Source organism: Salmo salar, chromosome 15 (assembly GCF_965601325.2).
Source record: "Salmo salar chromosome 15, fSalSal1, whole genome shotgun sequence".
NCBI classification, from domain to species: Eukaryota; Metazoa; Chordata; class Actinopteri; order Salmoniformes; family Salmonidae; genus Salmo; species Salmo salar.
Window position 1 is genome coordinate 26,803,150 of NC_138305.1, and position 15,706 is coordinate 26,818,855.

Genomic DNA, 15,706 nt, shown 5'->3' on the forward strand with positions numbered 1-15,706 from the left:
GACCATGTTGAGAACAGTGCCAGTCTGTTTGTCGTATCAGGACTTCCTGAGCATGTTGAACACAGTGCCATTCTGTTTGTGGTACCAGGACTTCCTGAGCATGTTGAGAACAGTGCCAGTCTGTTTGTGGTATCAGGACTTCCTGAGCATGTTGAGAACAGTGCCATTCTGTTTGTGGTACCAGGACTTCCTGAGCATGTTGAGAACAGTGCCAGTCTGTTTGTGGTATCAGGACTTCCTGAGAATGTTGAGAACAGTACCAGTCTGTTTGCGATATCAGGACTTCCTGAGCATGTTGAGGACAGTGCCATTCTGTTAGTGATATCAGCACTTCCTGAGCATGTTGAGAACAGTGCCATTCTGTTTGTGATATCAGGACTTCCTGAGCATGTTGAGAACAGTGCCAGTCTGTTTGCGATATCCGGGCTTCCTGAGCATGTTGAGAACAGTGCCATTCTGTTAGTGATATCAGGACTTCCTGACCATGTTGAGAACAGTGCCATTCTGTTTGTGGTACCAGGACTTCCTGACCATGTTGAGAACAGTGCCAGTCTGTTTGCGATATCAGGACTTCCTGAGCATGTTGAGAACAGTGCCAGTCTGTTTGTGGCACCAGGACTTCCTGAGCATGTTGAGAACAGTGCCAGTCTGTTTGTGGTATCAGGACTTCCTGAGCATGTTGAGAACAGTGCCAGTCTATTTGTGGTACCAGGACTTCCTGAGAATGTTGAGAACAGTACCAGTCTGTTTGCGATATCAGGACTTCCTGTTAGTGATATCAGCACTTCCTGAGCATGTTGAGAACAGTGCCATTCTGTTTGTGATATCAGGACTTCCTGAGCATGTTGAGAACAGTGCCAGTCTGTTTGCGATATCAGGGCTTCCTGAGCATGTTGAGAACAGTGCCATTCTGTTAGTGATATCAGGACTTCCTGACCATGTTGAGAACAGTGCCATTCTGTTTGTGGTACCAGGACTTCCTGACCATGTTGAGAACAGTGCCAGTCTGTTTGCGATATCAGGACTTCCTGAGCATGTTGAGAACAGTGCCAGTCTGTTTGTGGTACCAGGACTTCCTGAGCATGTTGAGAACAGTGCCAGTCTGTTTGCGATATCAGGACTTCCTGAGCATGTTGAGAACAGTGCCATTCTGTTTGTGGTACCAGGACTTCCTGACCATGTTGAGAACAGTGCCAGTCTGTTTGCGATATCAGGACTTCCTGAGCATGTTGAGAACAGTGCCAGTCTGTTTGTGGTATCAGGACTTCCTGAGCATGTTGAGAACAGTGCCAGTCTGTTTGTGGTACCAGGACTTCCTGCGCATGTTGAGAACAGTGCCAGTCTGTTTGTGGTACCAGGACTTCCTGAGCATGTTGAGAACAGTGCCAGTCTGTTTGTGGTATCAGGACTTCCTGAGCATGTTGAGAACAGTGCCAGTCTGTTTGTGGTACCAGGACTTCCTGAGCATGTTGAGAACAGTGCCAGTCTGTTTATGGTACCAGGACTTCCTGAGCATGTTGAGAACAGTGCCAGTCTGTTTGCGATATCAGGACTTCCTGAGCATGTTGAGAACAGTGCCAGTCTGTTTGCGGTACCAGGACTTCCTGAGCATGTTGAGAACAGTGCCAGTCTGTTTGCGGTACCAGGACTTCCTGAGCATGTTGAGAACAGTGCCAGTCTGTTTGTGGTACCAGGACTTCCTGACCATGTTGAGAACAGTGCCAGTCTGTTTGTGATATCAGGACTTCCTGAGCATGTTGAGAACAGTGCCAGTCTGTTTGTGATATCAGGACTTCCTGAGCATGTTGAGAACAGTGCCAGTCTGTTTGTGGTACCAGGACTTCCTGAGCATGTTGAGAACAGTGCCATTCTGTTTGTGGTACAAGGACTTCCTGAGCATGTTGAGGACAGTGCCATTCTGTTAGTGATATCAGCACTTCCTGAGCATGTTGAGAACAGTGCCAGTCTGTTTGTGATATCAGGACTTCCTGAGCATGTTGAGAACAGTGCCAGTCTGTTTGTGGTACCAGGACTTCCTGAGCATGTTGAGAACAGTGCCATTCTGTTAGTGATATCAGGACTTCCTGAGCATGTTGAGGACAGTGCCATTCTGTTAGTGATATCAGCACTTCCTGAGCATGTTGAGAACAGTGCCATTCTGTTTGTGGTACCAGGACTTCCTGACCATGTTGAGAACAGTGCCAGTCTGTTTGCGATATCAGGACTTCCTGAGCATGTTGAGAACAGTGCCAGTTTTTGCGGTATCAGGACTTCCTGAGCATGTTGAGAACAGTGCCAGTCTGTTTGTTGTACCAGGACTTCCTGAGCATGTTGAGAACAGTGCCAGTCTGTTTGTGGTATCAGGACTTCCTGAGCATGTTGAGAACACTGCCAGTCTGTTTGTGGTACCAGGACTTCCTGAGCATGTTGAGAACAGTGCCAGTCTGTTTATGGTACCAGGACTTCCTGAACATGTTGAGAACAGTGCCAGTCTGTTTGCGATATCAGGACTTCCTGAGCATGTTGAGAACAGTGCCAGTCTGTTTGTGGTACCAGGACTTCCTGAGCATGTTGAGAACAGTGCCAGTCTGTTTGTGGTACCAGGACTTCCTGAGCATGTTGAGAACAGTGCCAGTCTGTTTGTGGTACCAGGACTTCCTGAGCATGTTGAGAACAGTGCCAGTCTGTTTGTGGTACCAGGACTTCCTGACCATGTTGAGAACAGTGCCAGTCTGTTTGTGATATCAGGACTTCCTGAGCATGTTGAGAACAGTGCCAGTCTGTTTGTGATATCAGGACTTCCTGAGCATGTTGAGAACAGTGCCAGTCTGTTTGTGGTACCAGGACTTCCTGAGCATGTTGAGAACAGTGCCAGTCTGTTTGTGGTACCAGGACTTCCTGAGCATGTTGAGAACAGTGCCAGTCTGTTTGTGATATCAGGACTTCCTGAGCATGTTGAGAACAGTGCCATTCTGTTTGTGGTATCAGGACTTCCTGAGCATGTTGAGAACAGTGCCAGTCTGTTTGTGATATCAGGACTTCCTGAGCATGTTGAGAACAGTGCCATTCTGTTTGTGATATCAGGACTTCCTGAGCATGTTGAGAAAAGTGCCAGTATGTTTGTGATATCAGGACTTCCTGAGCATGTTGAGAACAGTGCCAGTCTGTTTGTGGTACCAGGACTTCCTGACCATGTTGAGAACAGTGCCAGTCTGTTTGTGATATCAGGACTTCCTGAGCATGTTGAGAACAGTGCCATTCTGTTTGTGGTATCAGGACTTCCTGAGCATGTTGAGAACAGTGCCAGTCTGTTTGTGATATCAGGACTTCCTGAGCATGTTGAGAACAGTGCCAGTCTGTTTGTGGTACCAGGACTTCCTGAGCATGTTGAGAACAGTGCCAGTCTGTTTGTCATATCAGGACTTCCTGAGCATGTTGAGAACAGTGCCAGTCTGTTTGTGATATCAGGACTTCCTGAGCATGTTGAGAACAGTGCCAGTCTGTGGTACCAGGACTTCCTGAGCATGTTGAGAACAGTGCCAGTCTGTTTGTCATATCAGTACTTCCTGAGCATGTTGAGAACAGTGGAATGAGTAGGTGTGTCCCAACGTTTGACTGATACTGTATATCCATACTTCCATTCATTTTTTCAACTAATACCTGGTTGATGAGTCCTGTGACACTTGTGGGGGTCCTAAGAGCAAAACAGAGTTTTGTAGGCCAAACCGTTCAGACGCAACACATGTTTTCGTGGTCAGACAAACAGCTCTGTAGATCTGCCACCGCAGATGCGGAAGGCCGACAGGCAGATGCGGAAGGCCGACAGGCAGATGCGGAAGGACGACAGGCAGATGCGGAAGGACGACAGGCAGATGCGGTGGATTGAGACGCAGCCAAATACAAAAAGAAACAGACAACATTTTTGGACAGGGTTTTTTTTTTATTTTGTTAATTAGGGTGCCGTCGAACTCTTTTTTTTTTTTTTTTAAGTAACTAAAATCAAATCAAGGCTGAAAAACTCAATAGAAAGAGCAGAACAGATCATTATGTTCCCGTTTCCATATACTGGCCTACCTCAGAGTGACGAATGAAAATAAGGTGCTTATTCTAAATCCATTATAAACATCATTTAACCATTTTTATGTTTATATAATAAAGGTATTATACTGTAGTAACATGAGCTGAGATAAAGTAGAAGTCTGACGTTCCATTTGGTTATAGAATCTATTAAAGGAACCAGAGAGAGAGAGAGAGAGAGAGAGCCAGAGAGAGAGAGAGAGAGACAGAGAGAGAGCCAGAGAGAGAGAGGGGGCAGAGTTATATTTCGATAAACTACACAGTGTCTACGTCCCAAATCGCACCCTATTGTCTTTATAGTGCACTACTTTTGACTAATGCCCAGGATAGGATGTTACCAGTCTCCACTACTTTAGACTAATGCCCAGGCTAGGATGTTGCCAGTCTCCACTACTTTAGACTAATGCCCAGGCTAGGATGTTGCCAGTCTCCATCCTTTTCCCAAAGTGTATACTTTCTCGTATGGATTAAACAAAAGTACACAAATCATATGGACTCTAGTCAAAAGTAGTGCACTATATAAGACAACATGGTGCCACTTGAGACGCAGCCAAAGACAGCACTCGCCCAGTGTCAGATCTAAGTGACTTATTGCATGATGTCTGTCCTCCGCTGAAGCTCAGGAAACTGATCTGAAGTCAGTTATGTGGGCGACGTTGTGTCCAGGCCCCAGTTAGGCTTCTAAGCCTCAACACCACTCTCCCCACAGTGGATCAGCTCCGGTGGGCATGGCTGTCTTACTCTAGCCCCAGGCCTGGTCAGGACAACTGCATCAGGCCCGTCAGCCGTTTGCCTGTCAGTGATTTTCCCTGAAGAGTGATAGTATAGAATTAATATGATGGTTGCCTTGTTGGTTTAAGGTGAAAAGTTTTGTAACAAAGTAGTGGTCGGATTAATCTATATGTATAGGTGAGACAGATACAGACAGACAGACAGACAGACAGACAGACAGACAGACAGACAGACAGACAGACAGACAGACAGACAGACAGACAGACAGACAGACAGACAGACAAAGAACAGAAAGATAAAAGAACAGGAAGTAGAGCCACTGACCACACTGCGTGTGAACTTCTCCAGAGAGGTGCGTCTTCCCTGCTGCTGCTCCGTCTCAGGCTTGGGAACAAAGCATTATGGGAAGAGAAAGGGGAAGAGAAAGGAGAAGAGAGGAGAGGAGAGGAGACAGAAAAGAGTTGAAAATATGTGATGTCACTGATTCAGACCATACAGTAGTTCACTGACTGCAGAACCTGGAAATGTCCAATAGAGGGCAGCACTTTACTATGTTGGATGCTGAGGACTGGTGTCTAACTGCAGTCTGCCCCAGGCAAACAGACACACACACACACAGAGAAACAGACACACCTTCTTCCTGGCCGTCAGAAGGTTCTGGTAAGAGTTGGAACGGAGGTACCGTGCGTAGCTGTCACTCTTCATCAGCTTATAGATGTGGTCCTGAAACAGGAGAGAGAAGGGGGAGACAAACAGGGAGAGAGAGAAGGATGGAGACAAACAGGGAGAGAGAGAAGGGGGAGACAAACAGGGAGAGAGAGAAGGAGGGAGACAAACAGGGAGAGAGAGAAGGGGGGAGACAAAAAGGGAGAGAGAGAAGGGGGAGACAAACAGAGAGTGAGAGAAGGAGGGAGACAAACGGAGAGAGAGAAGGGGGGAGACAAACAGGGAGAGAGAGAAGGGGGGAGACAAACAAGGAGAGAGAAGGCGGGAGAGACAAATAGGGAGAGAGAGAAGGGGGGGACAAACAGGGAGCGAGAGAATGGGGAAGAGACAAATAGGGAGAGAGAGAAGGGGGAGAGATAAGGGGGGAGACAAACAGGGAGAGAGAGAAGGGGGGAGACAAACAGGGAGAGAGAAGGGGGGGACCAACAGGGAGAGAGAAGGGGGGAGACAAACAGGGAAAGAAGGAAGGGGGAGACAAACAGGGAGAGAGAGAAGGGGGGAGACAAACAGGGAGAGAGAGAAGGGGGGAGACAAACAGGGAGAGAGAAGGGGGGAGACAAACAGGGAAAGAAGGAAGGGGGGGACCAACAGGGAGAGAGAAGGGGGGAGACAAACAGGGAAAGAAGGAAGGGGGAGACAAACAGGGAGAGAGAGAAGGGGGGAGACAAACAGGGAGAGAGAGAAGGGGGGAGACAAACAGGGAGAGAGAAGGGGGGAGACAAACAGGGAAAGAAGGAAGGGGGGGACAAACAGGAAGAGAGAAGGGGGAGACAAACAGGGAGAGAGAGATAAGGAGGGAGACAAACAGGGAGAGAGAGATAAGGGGGAGACAAACAGGGAAAGAGAAGGGGGGAGACAAATAGGGAGAGAAAGAAGGGGGAGAGATATAGGGAGAGAGAGAAGGGGGAGACAAACAGGGACAGAGAGAAGCGAGGGGAGACAAACAGGGAGAGAGAGAAGCGAGGGGAGACAAACAGGGAGAGAGAGAAGGAGGGAGACAAACAGGGAGAGAGAAGGGGGGAGACAAACAGGGACAGAGAGAAGCGAGGGGAGACAAACAGGGACAGAGAGAAGCGAGGGGAGACAAACAGGGAGAGAGAGAAGGAGGGAGACAAACAGGGAGAGAGAGAAGGGGGGAGACAAACAGGGACAGAGAGAAGCGAGGGGAGACAAACAGGGACAGAGAGAAGCGAGGGGAGACAAACAGGGAGAGAGAGAAGGAGGGAGACAAACAGGGAGAGAGAGAAGGGGGGAGACAAACAGGGAGAGAGAGAAGGAGGGGTTACAGCAGCACCTAGAACATCTGACCTGGACTCTGACAGTTACATTTAATTAATGTAATGATATTCCAAAAGAGGTCCGGATATCAGGATCACAATAATTCTACTTGGACACAAACTACACATTTCTAGGACTAAATATCAGGAACACGAGTAGCTTTCACATGGCTGTGAACGAGCTGAGAGACAAAGCATGAAGAGCATTCTATGCCATTAAAGGGAACATTAAAATCAAACTTCCAATTAGAATCTGGCTCAAAATGTTAAAATCAGTAATAGAACCAATTGCTCTATATGGCAGCGAAGTATGGGGTCCAATCTCTAAAAATGAATTTACCAAATGGGACAAACATCCAGTTGAAATACTGCATGCAGAGTTTTACCAGACTGTATTGGAAGTGTAAAGAAACCCTCTAAATAACTCATGTAGATCAGAATTGGGCCAAAACCCCTTCTTTATTCAAATAGAAAAAAACCCATCAAAATTGTACAACCATCTAAAAACAAGTGATCCCCAAAATATTTAATCACACGGCCCTACAATATCAAGAGATGGAACAAGAGAAGAGTTATTATCATTCAGTACAACGAATTAGAAACTATAAAGGATGAAGAAAAAAATCGAATATTTATTGGGTGAAAATGTGCAATGTAATGACAAAAATATTTTCACACTTTGTTTTGGCTTTCATACCATGTCATGTTGCTTCTGAGTCATGTTCAGACTGGTACTACTAATACTCTCTCTATAGACAAACACTGGCAGTAGAACGGCCTTACTGAAGAGCTCAGTGACTTTCAACGTGGCACAGACAGACAGACAGACAGACAGACAGACAGACAGACAGACAGACAGACAGACAGACAGACAGACAGACAGACAGACAGACAGACAGACAGACAGACAGAGAGAGAGAGAGAGAGAGAGAGAGAGAGAGAGAGAGAGAGAGAGAGAGAGAGAGAGATACTGTGTATATCGAGAGAGCTGTGATTGTTTTAGCTGTATTTCAGCTCTTTGGGTGTTGGTCTGTCTGTAATACAACATACCTGAGTGTCTTCATAGCTGTCTGTCTGTAACATAACGTACCTGAGTGTCTTCATAGCTGTCTGTCTGTAACATAACGTACCTGAGTGTCTTCATAGCTGTCTGTCTGTAATATAACATACCTGAGTGTCTTCATAGCTGTCTGTCTGTAATACAACATACCTGAGTGTCTTCATAGCTGTCTGTCTGTAATACAACATACCTGAGTGTCTTCATAGCTGTCTGTCTGTAATACAACGTACCTGAGTGTCTTCATAGCTGTCTGTCTGTAATATAACGTACCTGAGTGTCTTCATAGCTGTCTGTCTGTAATATAACGTACCTGAGCGTCTTCGTAGCTGTCTGTCTGTAATATAACGTACCTGAGTGTCTTCATAGCTGTCTGTCTGTAATATAACGTACCTGAGTGTCTTCATAGCTGTCTGTCTGTAATATAACGTACCTGAGTGTCTTCATAGCTGTCTGTCTGTAATATAACGTACCTGAGTGTCTTCATAGCTGTCTGTCTGTAATATAACGTACCTGAGTGTCTTTATAGCTGTCTGTCTGTAATATAACGTACCTGAGTGTCTTTATAGCTGTCTGTCTGTAATATAACGTACCTGAGCGTCTTCGTAGCTGTCTGTCTGTAATATAACGTACCTGAGCGTCTTCGTAGCTGTCTGTCTGTAATATAACGTACCTGAGCGTCTTCGTAGCTGTCTGTCTGTAATATAACGTACCTGAGCGTCTTCGTAGCTGTCTGTCTGTAATATAACGTACCTGAGCGTCTTCGTAGCTGTCTGTCTGTAATATAACGTACCTGAGCGTCTTCGTAGCTGTCTGTCTGTAATATAACGTACCTGAGCGTCTTCATAGCTGTCTGTCTGTAATATAACGTACCTGAGTGTCTTCATAGCTGTCTGTCTGTAATATAACGTACCTGAGTGTCTTCATAGCTGTCTGTCTGTAATATAACGTACCTGAGCGTCTTCGTAGCTGTCTGTCTGTAATACAACATACCTGAGCGTCTTCATAGCTGTCTGTCTGTAATATAACATACCTGAGTGTCTTTATAGCTGTCTGTCTGTAATATAACGTACCTGAGTGTCTTCATAGCTGTCTGTCTGTAATATAACGTACCTGAGTGTCTTCATAGCTGTCTGTCTGTAATATAACGTACCTGAGTGTCTTCATAGCTGTCTGTCTGTAATATAACATACCTGAGTGTCTTTATAGCTGTCTGTCTGTAATATAACGTACCTGAGCGTCTTCATAGCTGTCTGTCTGTAATATAACGTACCTGAGTGTCTTCATAGCTGTCTGTCTGTAATATAACGTACCTGAGCGTCTTCGTAGCTGTCTGTCTGTAATATAACATACCTGAGTGTCTTTATAGCTGTCTGTCTGTAATATAACGTACCTGAGCGTCTTCGTAGCTGTCTGTCTGTAATATAACGTACCTGAGCGTCTTCGTAGCTGTCTGTCTGTAATATAACATACCTGAGCGTCTTCGTAGCTGTCTGTCTGTAATATAACATACCTGAGTGTCTTCGTAGCTGTCTGTCTGTAATATAACGTACCTGAGCGTCTTCGTAGCTGTCTGTCTGTAATATAACGTACCTGAGCGTCTTCGTAGCTGTCTGTCTGTAATATAACGTACTTGAGTGTCTTCATAGCTGTCTGTCTGTAATATAACGTACCTGAGCGTCTTCGTAGCTGTCTGTCTGTAATATAACGTACCTGAGCGTCTTCGTAGCTGTATCGTCCAGGGTCTTTAAGGTTGGCGCTGGTGCGTTCGTAGCTGTGTGAGTCCAGGTTGATGGAGCTGGAAGCGCCTTCTGCCAGAAACTCTGCCCAGATCTCCTGAGCCCGTTCTGCCACGTTCTCCAGAGGCTGCCTCTTCAGATCCTGGACAGCCAACCAAAACCTATTGGATACAGTAAGTTAGCAATAACCCACAGGAGGTGTGCGATCATTCCCTGATAATGCTGTGTGTTATTAATGACTGGCACAACCAGAATCAGATGACTCCATTTCACTATACTGGCTATTGATGCCTTCCCTTCACACAGCAGAGCCTGTGACCATAACATAATACACAGTATGCATATAATTATATATATATATAATTATATATAATTATATAATTTCCACTAAGCGCAAACCAGATGGGATGGCGTATCGCTGCAGAATGCTGGTTAAGTGTGCCTTGAATTCTAAGTAAATCACAGACTGTGTCACTAGCAAAGCACCCCCACACCATCACACCTCCTCCTCCATGCTTCATGGTGGGAACCACACATGCGGAGATCATCCATTTCACCTCCAGTCTAATGTCCATTGCTCGTGTTTGTTGGCCCAAGCAAGTCTCTTCATCCTTTAGTAGTGGTTTCTTTGACCATGAAGGCCTGATTCACGCAGTCTCCTCTGAACAGCTGATGTTTAGATGTGTCTGTTACTTGAACGCTGAAGCATTTATTTGGGCTGCAATTTCTGAGGCTGGTAACTAATGAACTTATCCTCTGCAGCAGAGGTAACTGGGTCTTCCTTTCCTGTGGCAGTCCTCATTAGAGACAGTTTCGTCATAGCCCTTGATGGTTTTTGCGACTGCACTTGAAGAAACTTTCAAAGTTGTTTAAATGTTCCTCTATTGACTGACCTTCATGTCTTAAAATAATGATGGACTGTTCTTTCTCTTCGTTTCTCTTCGCTTATTTAAGCTGTTCTTGCCATAATATGGACTTGGTCTTTTGCCAAATAGGGCTATCTTCTGTATACCACCCTACCTTGTCACAACACAACTGATTGGTTCAAACGCATTAAGGAAAGAAATTCCACAAATTAACTTTTAACAAGGCACACCTGTTAATTGAAATGTATTCCAGGTGACTACTTCATGCAGCTGGTTGAGAGAATGCCAAGAGTGTGAAATGCTGTCATCAAGGCAAAGGGTGGCTACTTTGAAGAATCTCAAATATAAAATATATTTTGACTTGTTTATCACTTTTTAGGTTACTACCATGATTCCATATGTGTTATTTAATAGTTTTGATGTCTTCACTATTATTCTACAATGTAGAAAATAGTAAAAAATGAAGAAAAACCCTTGAAAGATTAGGTGTGTCCAAACTTTTGACTGGTACTGTAAATCCTATAACACTGAGGTAACCCACACAGGGTAAGACTGAGACTCATCCTGGCATTGGAATGTGCAGTAGACCTATAATTGCTTCACCCACCATTGACTGCACAAACAGTGAACACAGCAGAGTGAAGAGGAGTGCCAGCTAATTGTAATTGCCTCTCATAATACAATCTATCTGTATTGATGTGTGGTCTGGCCCTGCAAAATACAGACTGAGCCAGAGAGAGAGACAGACAGAGAGAGAGAGACAGAAAGAGAGAGAGAGACAGAGAGAGAGACAGAGACAAAGACACAGAGAGAGAGACAGAGACAGAGAGAGAGAGAGAGAGAAACAGAGAGAGAGTGACAGAGACAGAGACAGAGACAGAGAGAGAGAGACAGAGACAGAGAGAGAGACAGAGACACAGAGAGAGACAGAGACACAGAGAGAGAGACAGAGAGACAGACAGAGAGAGAGACAGAGAGAGAGAGAGACAGAGGGGAGAGAGAGAGACACAGAGAGAGAGAGAGAGAGAGAGAGAGAGAGAGAGAGACAGAGAGCTATGGTGAGTTAGTGGAGGTATGGAGAGTGTTTGGCAGCTGAGGGCTGGACAGAGAGAAGGGTGTGTGTGTGTGATCTACTATCAGTCTAGTCCACTCCGAGACTCTGTTATCCTTTAGTAGAGCCCCTCATCAGAACATACCTTCAGAGATGCACACAAGCACGCACGCTGACAGTGCTCCTGACCCCCTGAAGAGAGGCCTAAAGGGGACTGACAGCGCTCCTGACCCCCCTGAAGAGAGGCCTAAAGGGGACTGACAGCGCTCCTGACCCCCCTGAAGAGAGGCCTAAAGGGGGCTGACAGCGCTCCTGACCCCTCTGAAGAGAGGCCTAAAGGGGGCTGACAGCACTCCTGACCCCCCTGAAGAGAGGCCTAAAGGGGGCTGACAGCGCTCCTGACCCCCTGAAGAGAGGCCTAAAGGGAACTGACAACATTCCTGACCCCCCTGAAGAGAGGCCTAAAGGGGGATGACAGCGCTCCTGACCCCCTGAAGAGAGGCCTAAAGGGAACTGACAGCATTCCTGACCCCCCTGAAGAGAGGCCTAAAGGGGACTGACAGCCCTCCTGACCCCCCTGAAGAGAGGCCTAAAGGGGGCTGACAGCATTCCTGACCCCCCTGAAGAGAGGCCTAAAGGGGACTGACAGCGCTCCTGACCCCCCTGAAGAGAGGCCTAAAGGGGGCTGACAGCGCTCCTGACCCCCCTGAAGAGAGGCCTAAAGGGGACCAGTAGATGGTCATGGTGGGTGCTGGAGGGTCAGTGCTATCAGAGGAGAGCTAGTCCAGGTGACTTCCGAACAGATGGGAAGGACTTGTTGATTTTTCATTTATTTTAATTTAACCTTTTATTTATCCAGGCGAGTCAATTAAGAACCGATTCTTATTGACAATTGTCTGAAAGAGAGGTAAAAGATGAAGGGAAGGTTAAGGGAAGAGTACGAGGGGAAAATATTATAGGTAGGGGATGATTGGAGGAGGTAAGAGGAAATAGGGAAAGAAAAGAATGGAGGGATGGGATGGAGCTAAGAGATCAGGTGATGGGAGAGAAAGAAGGGATGACGGTAAGAGAGGAAGAAGGGAAGGGAGGAAAAATGGAGGGATGGGATGAAGGGATCTGATGAGAAGAAATAAGGAAAGGATGAGATAAAAGGATGGGTGAATGAAAGAAGGAAAGGAGAGGAAGTGTGTGTGACTCACTGTAGATTTTCTGAGCTGAATCCAGAACAAATGAGGAGAGAGGAAAGGAAAGGAGGAGAGGAAGTGTGTGACTCACTGTAGGTTCTCTGAGCTGAACTCTGATTCCAGGAACTTGAGGAACTGGTCGCGACCTGCCGGATCCTTCAGAGCTTCATCTAGAGAAAATCCCCACTTCCTCACTCTCTGTTGACTGGGGTCCTTACTAAAGGGGGGGAGATAGAGGAGGAGCGAGTAGGACAGGAAATAACGAGGAGGAGAGAGTAGGACAGGAAATAACGAGGAGGAGAGAGGAGGGAAAAACAGTTTGAATTCATGAAAGGAGCAAGATATTAAAAATATAAAAATAATAGATAGGCAGAACAAATATATACTGTGATCTCAGACAGCCTCAAACACCACATGTTGGACAAGCGGTGACAGCGAAGGAGAAACATTGGCAGCATAATACTGTAATGGCAGCGTTCACATGACACCTTATCATTTAAATCACTGCAGGACATTTCCCTCTAAACCTGTAATGTAATTAATCAATTTATAAAGGTTATGACGCTACATTAGGCTCAATGATTATATGTCTGGGTTGATTCATCTCTAAATAAGTTAAAGAGACCAGAAGAGTTACAGAAGAACTACACACTGTGCTCAGCAACGGCCTCGTCCACCGTGAAATATCTTTCATATCTGGATCTGATAGTGGTGTAGGACATTAGGAGATGTCATTGCCCTTTGTTCAGATCGTTCAGACTTTAAGGACGATTATCTAAAGTCCCGTTTATACCTGGTTCTAACATGCGTCCCGATCTTGTCCACATTCTGATTGTGACCACATTTTTAGACGGGTGTAGGAGACTAAAAACTCATTGTGATCAGATCATCTTGCCCACCTCTGGAGGTAGTCAGACACACATTGTGTAGACAGATCTGGACAGAGACACCATTTAAATCTTCATTCTGCCCTTTAAAATCATTGACAGGCTGGCACAATTGACTGATTACGTCAATCTGTGTCTTACAATAAATATATACGTAATATTTTGAAAGAACAGCCGTGAAATTATTTGCATAAAGGAAAGGACCAACAAATCTGATCACAATGCAGACACGGCAGACATATTTTAATACCATGTGTAGACACATTTCTGGGAATAATCAGAGTGTCTCACTGTAAACCCGATCAGGACAAAGGACCCATGTTAGCACCAGGTTAAATGGGGCTATGGATTTGTATCTGGATATCAATCAAGTGTAAACAGCTCTGGGTGATCAAATCATTTAAATCATCATTGATACTGGCCTCTAAAACCACTGGCACCATTGACATATGGCATAAATAATTATCTTCAAAATAAATACAGTCATATTATTTTTTTGAAAGAATAATCTGTCAAATAATCTGCAGACAGAGAGACACCAGGAAATCTGGTCACAATACGGACATAATGGACGGACAACAGACAAACTTTTACTACCGTGTGTACTAACGGCTACAGTGTGAGGCACAATCAGAATGTGGATAAGATCAGGACAAAGGACACATGTTAGAACCAGGTATAAACGAGGCTTAAGACACTTTGATTATTGGCACTTTGATTTCATCCTTTAATAATGAATAATAACGATAATAAGTTGTCATTGCCCATCATGTTCCTCTCTGTCACTGAAGGTGATTTTGCAGCTGAAGTGGCTAGGTGGATTAGTTAGTTGAAAAGCCATGAATGGGGTGTTTGTGGGAGAGACAGAGACCAGAGACAAGTATGTATCATACAGGGAAGTCACAGATATATACCAGTCCACCGATTGGAGAACATAGGGTTGTGGTTCTTACCTGGCCTCTAGGTCCCAGAATGAGAGGTCGTCACTGGTCCAGGGATTGGAGGGTTCTGGTGACACCACAAACGGGTCATACTCCTGGTACTGCTCAGTGTAGGTCATCAGACTGAAAGCAACACAACATACAAAAGACAGAGGATGGACGGAATGGAAGAATGACACATGATCAGTCAGATATCAGTTCAACAGTAGGCCCTACAGTCAGATATCAGTTCTACTGTAGGCCCTACAGTCAGATATCAGTTCTACTGTAGGCCCTACAGTCAGATATCAGTTATAATGTAGGAACTACAGTCGGATATCAGTTATAATATAGGCCCTACAGTCAGATATCAGTTCAACTGTAGGCCCTACAGTCAGATATCAGTTCTACTGTAGGCACTACAGTCAGATATCAGTTATAATGTAGGCCCTACAGTCAAATATCAGTTCTACTGTAGGCCCTACAGTCAGATATCAGTTCTACTGTAGGCACTACAGTCAGATATCAGTTATAATGTAGGCCCTACAGTCAGATATCAGTTCTACTGTAGGCCCTACAGTCGGATATCAGTTACAATGTAGGCACTACAGTCAGATATCAGTTATAATGTAGGCACTACAGTCAGATATCAGATCAACTGTAGGCCCTACAGTCAGATATCAGTTCTACTGTAGACCCTACAGTCAGATATCAGTTCTACTGTAGGCCCTACAGTCAGATATCAGTTCTACTGTAGGCCCTACAGTCGGATATCAGTTATAATGTAGGCACTACAGTCAGATATCAGTTCTACTGTAGGCCCTACAGTCAGATATCAGTTATAATATAGGCCCTACAGTCAGATATCAGTTATAATATAGGCCCTACGGTCAGATATCAGTTATACTGTAGGCACTACAGTCAGATATCAGTTATAATGTAGGCCCTACAGTCAGATATCAGTTATACTGCAGGCACTACAGTAAGATATCAGTTCTACTGTAGGCCCTACAGTCAGATATCAGTTCTAATGTAGGCCCTACAGTCAGATATCAGTTCTACTGTGGGCCCTACAGTCAGATATCAGTTCTACTGTAGGCCCTACAGTCAGATATCAGGTCTACTGTAGGCCCTACAGTCAGATATCAGTTATAATGTAGGCCCTACAGTCGGATATCAGTTATAATGTA

General features: G+C 45.3%; 1 protein-coding gene across 1 annotated transcript in view; it reads right to left on the reverse strand.

Annotated features, from left to right (window-relative positions):
* Positions 1 to 3,933: 3,933 nt before the first annotated feature.
* LOC106571069 (regulator of G-protein signaling 6) overlaps positions 3,934 to 15,706 on the reverse strand; it is a 140,362-nt gene continuing 128,589 nt past the window's right edge. Inside the window, exons 13-18 of the mRNA XM_045695553.2 lie at positions 14,550 to 14,660; positions 12,801 to 12,926; positions 9,583 to 9,769; positions 5,443 to 5,532; positions 5,134 to 5,193; positions 3,934 to 4,886 (exon numbers count right to left, since the gene is read on the reverse strand). Of these exons, the coding sequence (XP_045551509.1) occupies positions 4,836 to 4,886; positions 5,134 to 5,193; positions 5,443 to 5,532; positions 9,583 to 9,769; positions 12,801 to 12,926; positions 14,550 to 14,660 (625 nt within the window). The 3' untranslated portion in view covers positions 3,934 to 4,835. The remainder of the gene's footprint in view (positions 4,887 to 5,133; positions 5,194 to 5,442; positions 5,533 to 9,582; positions 9,770 to 12,800; positions 12,927 to 14,549; positions 14,661 to 15,706) is intronic.